Raw genomic sequence first — 7842 nt, 5'->3', positions numbered from 1 at the left:
GACAGGCAGCCCAGTCATCCTGCTGGGTACTGGCCGGCCTCAGTCCCGTTTGCCCCGCACTCCCCAGCCCCCAAAGTCGAATTGTCTTCAGCTACCAGGTGACCTGCTAAACCTCAGTGGGGTACTTGGGGAGGTCCTGGGCTTCGGTGATCGACAGACCTATGGAGACCCGTGGGTTGGAATCATGCCATTGACTGTTGCTACTTGAACTGCCCGAGTTTTGGCTTCCACGTGTGTGAATTGGGAGTCACGACGCCCATCTCACAGGTTGTGGGAATAACGTGGAGTGGGTGTGGCGCACACAGCCCATTCCTTTCCCCTTCACTCCCTGAGGTTATTGGAATAAACCCCATGCCTCTCACGTCCTTTAGTTTCCATTAATCTCTGCGCATCTCCCATCTATACTCCTCGGCCTCGTTTTCGCTCAGTTTTCTGCTGACTCTGGATAATTTTTCTCTTGTCCCCTTTTCTTCATCTCCCCTTCCACCCCAGCAACACTTCCAGGCTTTCCTCTTCTCCCCAAACCCCCATTGCCTGTTGGCATCCCCTCCCCTGCAGTTCAACCCAGTGGTGTGTGCTTGGGGTGGGCCGTGAGAGGGAGAGCAGGTCTTTACTGCAAGGACCTGGTGCCTCCCCTTCCTTCTCCAGGCTGCCACCCAGGTGGACTTAGTCTCTGTCATGCCCAGCAGGACACAGGACCTCTCACTAGGAGCCCCCTCCACCCTGCCTCCCCCACCCACGGGCCAGCACTACCTGCACCCACACTCGGCCACGCTCATCCCTTCATAGTGGTACTTGAGGGTGGGGACCCCCATGTCATCCTTGTAGAGGATGGAGATGGGGCTCAGTTTGGTGGGCACACAGCAGGCCTTGCCCACCTTCATGGGGAACTTGAGATGCACCAGGGTCTGCACGATGGCGTGTTTTGTCGGGGTCACGTCGTCAGCAAGGGGGAAGAAGCAGCCGCCTTTACATTCAAAGGCATCGTACTCCTTGGGCGCGATGATCCAGCTGTCCCAGCCGATGTCCTCAAAGTTCACCCGCAGGGAGGTCTTCTGACAGTGGTTGTTGGCCCCGGCACTCCTCTTCCGTCTGGCCGAAGACGAGCTCACGGCCACGTGGCTTTGCACATCCTCCTCCTCTTCCTCGTCCTTCTTCTCACCTGCCTCCATCAGGCCGCTCTTGAACAGCTTCTTGAGCACACTCTCCTGCTCGTGGCCGATCATCTCCCTGAGCTCCAGCCTGGTCTCCTTGGTGCCATTGCTGCGGTCATTGGAGAAGACGACAAAGAAGGGCAGGTTTTTGGAGCTGGGGGGGACACTGATATCCAGCTTGTCACAGCCCTTCCTGTGACTCTCCACTGTCACTTCCAGTTTGTTTTTGCTCTTAGTGGGGTCTGCTCGGACCCACCTCTTCACAGCACTGGACACCTCAAAGTTCTCCCAGCCCTCGTCCCGGATATCCTGGGACACCAGGAAGGTCTTGGTTCCCCCAGAAGCATCCCAGGCATTGGCTCCATCCAGAACATCATAAATGACCATGTTTCCTTTCAGCTCGTGAGAGGAGTCCACGTGACTTTGACAGGAGAGGTAGAGTCGGAGCTCGGCCCTGGTGATCTGCTCATGCCTGGGAATGGAGATGTTGAAGAGCAAGATGTGTTTCTGGAAAGGGAAGTCTTCTGTGGCAGCTATAGAGACGGCATCTGAAATGCAAATACACGGTGACGGTCATCTGCTGGGAGAGTCTGTTTTCATAACACCAAAGCTGAGACTCATGGTTTAGATGAAAGGGCATCTGGCATGACATTGTCTATCTCTATCAAGTCTCTGTTTGGTTTCACTTAAGCCCTTAATGTAGAAGGGTATTTTAAAATGTACATTTGGCATCTTCCAAAGAAAAATAGAGGCAGGTGATGCATCGCATTGAAATTGACAGCTCCAGCTGTTTATTGAGCATTTACTACGTGCCCAGCTTTGCACCAGGAGCTTTGCATATTATATTTCACTTTTCTCTTCACACTGACCCCCAGAAGACCTAATTATTATTCCACTTTTACAGATGTGGAGACTGGGACTTAGGGTGTTTAACTGCCAAAGTGCATACATCCTCTTACGATCCTCACTTTAAAAAAAAAAAAAAAAGAATCAAATAAACAAAACAGAAAAGCACACTGTCAGCCTCAGAGTGCAGATCCTGAGTGTATGATTTTAAAGGAGAGATCATGGGAGGGGATGGTAAAATTCCAACATTATGGCAATGTTAAAAATCTCAGTATCTAAATGGTGTAAACAATCATTCAGAATTGTAACTTCTGAGCAAAATGAAAGTGGATGATTTTTTTTAATGTTTGAGGGAAAAATATATTAACCTCAACGGCTTGGTCATGTTAGGCATACATAGGGCTTGCCTTTTAGCCACACAACTGTTTCACTTTCCCACTCCCCTGGCTGACACCCGGCCATTAGCACATCTCTATTATACCATGGCCTGGTCGCAAAGAGGGAAGAGAAGTTGTGTTTTTTGAGCACCTACTATGTGCCAACATGAGGGGATACTGTGTGCTGTCGTGAAACCCGGCAGTGTCTGACAGACTGAAGTGCCAATCCTGACTCTCTCCCTTCTAGGCTTGTGACCTTGGAGAAGTCCTGAGTCTCTCTGGGCCTCAGTTTCCTCATCTGTAGAATGGGACTCATCCTACCAACCTCCCAGTGTTGGTGTGAGCCTTCAACAAGAAGGCACATGGAACTTACCCAACACTGTCCCTGGTTCACAGCATATGCTCAATCAGTATCTCTGTGTCCTCCCAAGACCGTCTTCCCTACTTGTGCACAGGTCCCCCACCCTCAAGCACGTGGCCTTTCACACAGCTCTCTGTGTCCCCTCACCCAGCATGGATGTGTCAGTCTAGCTCCTGCAGCATGTGGTGAGCCACCGTGGCATATATGAGTAGTGAGTGGGGTCCATGAGCAGTGCATTAACCACCCGCTGTGCTCTTACTGTGGCACACCTAGAAGATGGCCCTGGGACTGCATCAGACACTTAGAGAACAAGTACCCTCCCCCTCTGAGCCGTACTCAGGCCATCTGTGAAGGGAAGCATAATTGGTCTTCACAGCAGTACTGGCCACAGGCAGAGCTGGGATCAGATCAGAGCACTTGTTTCCAGGACATGGACAATGATGGGGGGAGTGGGGAGGGGTCACTGAGATGGCTCTGAATGCTGGACTCCCAGACTACAGGATTTGGTGATTAGGTCCAGCCAAAGAAGCCTGGCCTTTCCCTGAAGCAGAGGTTACAGACACGCCCCATGGGCATAGTGAGACGCTGGCGGTATCTGTATGACCTGCAGACCACATTAAAAAACAAAAAATTAGGCCCTGCAGACTTAATTTTTTAAAAATTAAGCCAGTGTTTTAGAAACCAGGCAAGTTCACATAAAATCCAGAATTTTCTTCTTCTTTTGGGCCATCAGAAAATACAGCCTTGCCGGGCATGCAGCATGACCACGGCATCCTTTAGCTAGGGCGTATGCCTGTTAAGAGTCTGCGGGTCTCAAGCCCAGGAGGGAAGAAGCCCTGAGTGCCTGGCTGGTTAGAGAGAGGCTGCAGCCGTAGGGAAAGTGAGCTGTGCAGACAGGTGGGCCTGGGTCAGAATCCAGCTGCTTAAGTAATATGTGAACTGGGCAAGTTCCCTCAGAGTCTGCAAGCCTTGGCTTCCCTGCTTACAAGATCATGTCACCTACATTGTGTGAATTAGTGGACATAAGCCCTAAGTTGACATTCATTATCTTCTAGTCCTCCTAAATCAGGGAAATTATTTTATATTTAGAAAATAATTAAGTTGTCCTCCAATGCTTCTCTCTCGGAGGAATTTATCTGAATTTTAAACACCTTTTGATGAGAGAGAAATAGACATTCCTTCGGTGTTTAAAAATATACCAGTTAGTTGGAGGCTAAATAAGTTGTCTGTGTCTAAGTCGGAAGGGGACAGTACGGGAAGGGGGAGGTAGGGAAGGGCTGGAAGGAAGGGAACTGGCATTCCTTCAGCCCCTACTGTGTTAAATGTGGCTCTGGGTTCAGGGAGGGAGAATCTTCTAGAGCAGAGCTGCCCAGTAGAACTTTCTGCAATGTTGGAACTGTTCTACAATCTCCACTGTCCTATAGGGTAGCCATAGTCATGCATGATTGCTGAGCACTTGCATCCAAGCTAGTGAAGCTAAATAACTAAATTATTAATTTTATTTCATTTAAATTAACTTAAATTGAAACGTAAAGTCCCATGTGTCCAGTGGCCGCCATACTGGGCAGCGCAGCCTTGGACCACTGAGTCCCCCACCCCAACCCGGGGCGCCCCGGTGGAGCCGACTCTACCTTCCATGCTGAAGCTGCGCACGATATTGGATGCGGGGGTGGATGTCTTGTCGGTGGTGTATCTGTTGTACAGGTCGATCATGTACTGCGGCGGCTCGGCTCGGGTTTTGTCCTGGGAAGGGACCCCGCTCAGGTTGAGGCTGCGCAGGAAATCCACCTTCATGTTCTCCAGGAACATCCTCAGGTCGAAGGTGCCCCCCTCCCGTTCACCTCCGGGCCCGCCTAGCAGGCGGTGGGCATCTGCCCCAGCCGACCCCCGCCCCCGGATCTCCAGTGGCTTCCCCTGCGCGGAGCAGGCCAGCAGGGAGAGCACAGGCAGGGCCACCCAGAGCGCCCCGCGGCACATCTTGGGATGCTCTAGCCCTGCTCCGGAGACTGCGGCAGCCGCGGTGTGTTAGCGGGTGCGGGGAGGAGCCGGGAAGGAGCCGGCCCGCATTGTCCTGCCCACCGCTCTGCACCGCGCACCCGGGCCAGTTCACAGGCTCTCACCCGCCTGCCGTCCCCGAAGTGCCCTCTGCTTGTTCTTATCTGGCCCTTGATGCTGTGCTCAGGCCTCTTATCTAAGGGAGCTCTCTGTTAATGAAGGCTCTATAAACATCTGACAAACACACAGGGCTTGTGGGAAGGACACGGCCTGCTGCAAAAATCTGAATTTCTCCGTGGGGTTATCGCCCCCTAATTAGGATCCTTTCTCATTTCCTTGCCAGCTCTGTTCAGAAGAATCTCGAGACAGGGTGACACATGCTCCATCTCCTGGGCCACGGAAACAAAGAATCCAGGAAACAAACAAGACCAAAAAGTCCTCCAAATATAGAAACAACAGCACAAAACTCCCAGAAGCCCCCTGGCTAACCATTGGAGCCGGGCTGGGTGGTGGAGTGGAGACTGTATCAGAGTTAGTAAGAAGCCTGGTTCCTGTGGAACTGGGATGTGCATTTGTGGCTCAAGCGCTCGGTGCCTTGGTTTCTCATCTGTCAAGCGAGCTCCCGAGCCTTAGAGATCATGGGTGAAGGTGGCACATATAATTTAGTGAGATGGTGGGGACTTTGGAGTCAGACCAGATGTGGGTTCAAATCCCATCTCCCTCACTTATTCCTCACAAGCATGACCTGGAGCAAGTCACTTCACCTCTCTGAGTCTCGGGTTCAGAAGAGACTTGCAAGGATTCAAGGTGATTATGTGCTGACCATCATGGCAGTCGCCCTAAGCCCCAGTCAGTTGGGTGGCTGCATTCTGGCCGCAACTTCTCCACCCCAGGGTCTGACTGACCTGGGAGCTGGGGAGGAAGCCCTGTGCCGGGCTGCGCTATGAAAACACCACTTACGCACAGAATCCTGCTGGCCCTGGGACCCCAGAAGAGCCCTGTCACTGGTCTGGAGGGTGCGTTCTTGGCTCACGTCAGCTGGGTGGCTGCTTGGGCCACACTTGTCAGTCAGGAGAACCAAGTAATCTGGGAGACAAAGGAGGAGGGAAGCTCTGAGGCCAGTACATGCCCAGGAGATGTTCCCCCCTGAGGAAGCTGGCAAGCCGTGGCCTAGTCGGGCCCTGCGAGGCCCCAGAGTCTGTGTTGTTTTAAGGGCAGTGGGCCCACACTTAGATCTGTCCATTTCCATCACGTGTGGGTTTGACCACAGCAAAGGATGAGCATAAACATATTCTGGGAGTCTACTCTGAGGAGGATTTGAATGTGAAAGTTTTTCAAGCTCGCAGGGCTCCTGGGGAGAGGGTGCAGGTTCAGGAAGATGGACAAGGGGCCAGGGCGGTCAGAGTCAGAGATCCCGGGTGTGCACCCAGCTTTTCCCCACCCCTAGTGGGGGGTGGAGTGAAAACAGGAATCCCCAGTGGCCGGGTCTGGACAGAACTTGCTGTCCCCGTACTTTGGGGACACTGCCAGGGAGGATGGATGGGAAGGGTGCAGCTTCAGAAGTGCTGCTTGCAGAGGGGGCAGGAAGCATGCTGGGCTTTGAGCCAGCTTAGTGCAAGAACTCCTTGAGGCAGGGAAAAGATGAACGGGTGCACAGCCCGGGAAGCAGGACTGCAGCTTCGCAGCAGGGAGAGGGCTGGGAGGAGCTGGGGAGCTAGGCAGGCATCCCCCACAGGGCTCTAGTCCCTGGAGGCAGCCCAGAAACCTGTCACATTCAAGAGGTGGAGCCAAGGGAAGTAACTGGGGGTGGCCTGAATGTGCTCTTGAAGCCAGAGGAGTTGCTATCTGACGTTTTCTTAAAAACATGACAAATATTTTTTTCTGATTATAACAGTAATATGTAGTGCAGATAATTTGGGAAGTGCAAAGCATTAGAAAGGAGATAAAAATAACTTGCAATCTCACCATCCAGTGATGGCCACTGTTACCATTTTGTGATTATACGCAGCTCCACAATCCCCTATTGAAAACCCTTGTGGCCAGGAGTGTTTTGAAGTTCAGAAAGCTTCAGATTTGGATAATTTGGTATGGAGTGTATACTGTAGTATCCCCAGTGGGCTTGGGGGTGATCCCCTATAATCAAACACATTGACATTTCTGCAGTGAAACAAATAAAAACACAAATATCCATTCAGGTCAGGTTTTATCATGAAAGGAATTGAAAGAAACTTCAGGTTTTCTATTTTGGATTTGGGGATCTCAGATATAGGACTGCAGACCTGCTTACATATGGCGTCACCACATCTGGCCGTGGAGGCTGCATGTGAACACTGCCTGGAGGTCCTGGTCACATAGACTGTGATGAGGATGGCGCCCCCAGAACTGTGCAGTACAACATGCCTCTGTATTTCTGGAATGATCTGCCCCACAAACACAGAGTATCAATATGTCCACATCTCCTTTATTGTTTTTAAGTAATTGCATGAGACATCCTGATCCATATTATTGGAAAGTCTGATTTTCTGTCTCAGGTCATCCCTTTCCTGAATTGTCCAAGAGCCCTGTAGGTTTATTTAGTCCAAAGGAGATGGAGGTGGGATGGTATCAGTCCAACTTCTTAATGCTGGACGCGGGAAGTGGGATAGAGGTCCTGGCAGGTTGCTTCTCAGTGACACTCAGCTTTGCTGCTGGGGTGGGTGTCACACATCTTATAGCTGCTGGTGCACAGCTGCTGGGATGTCCTGGCTGATCCAGGTTTCTGCCCGGGTCCCCCATGGTGTCTCCCGTTGGGCACCAAGGTAACAGCTTTCTTAGACATCCTCCCAGGCTTGCCCTTTCTCTAGAAGGCACTCCCCTGTGGCAGGTGGCTGGGTTGAGAGAAGAGGCCAGCTGTGATCACACTCTGGTCCCATCCTGCCCTCTCCCACAAATTTCTAGGTCCTTATGGGGACCCTGAGTTACCAGCCTAAACTCCCACTTTCCTCAAGGTGATCTAGAGACCTTGCTACCTTTCTGAGCATACGGGCCTTGGTCCCTCTGGACAGATCCCCTTAACTCTAGGTCTTAGGGAACAAGGTTTGGGTCTTGTTTTGTCTTTCCCACATGATGT

At 51.8% G+C, this 7842-nt stretch overlaps 1 protein-coding gene across 1 annotated transcript; it reads right to left on the bottom strand.

Annotated features, from left to right (window-relative positions):
- Positions 1-563: 563 nt before the first annotated feature.
- On the bottom strand, positions 564-4744 carry GDF2 (growth differentiation factor 2). The gene is made up of 2 exons (XM_007178742.3): positions 4370-4744; positions 564-1702 (listed from the first exon to the last, which is right to left on the bottom strand). Exons 1-2 carry the CDS (start codon positions 4713-4715, stop codon positions 750-752), a joined length of 1299 nt encoding a protein of 432 aa, XP_007178804.1. The 5' UTR covers positions 4716-4744; the 3' UTR covers positions 564-749.
- Positions 4745-7842: the final 3098 nt, after the last annotated feature.

This window comes from Balaenoptera acutorostrata, chromosome 16 (assembly GCF_949987535.1).
Source record: "Balaenoptera acutorostrata chromosome 16, mBalAcu1.1, whole genome shotgun sequence".
Lineage (NCBI taxonomy): Eukaryota > Metazoa > Chordata > Mammalia > Artiodactyla > Balaenopteridae > Balaenoptera > Balaenoptera acutorostrata.
The sequence above is the reverse complement of the archived record's forward strand: the minus strand, read 5'-3'. Positions and strand labels throughout refer to the sequence as shown.

Excerpts from the sequence above, each read along its gene's own strand:
- GDF2 (XM_007178742.3), bottom strand. The coding sequence starts at position 4,715 with ATGTGCCGCGGGGCGCTCTGGGTGGCCCTGCCTGTGCTCTCCCTGCTG. Across the intron at positions 1,703-4,369 it reads GCGCAGCTTCAGCATGGAAG|ATGCCGTCTCTATAGCTGCC; the intron begins GTAGAGTCGGCT and ends TTTGCATTTCAG.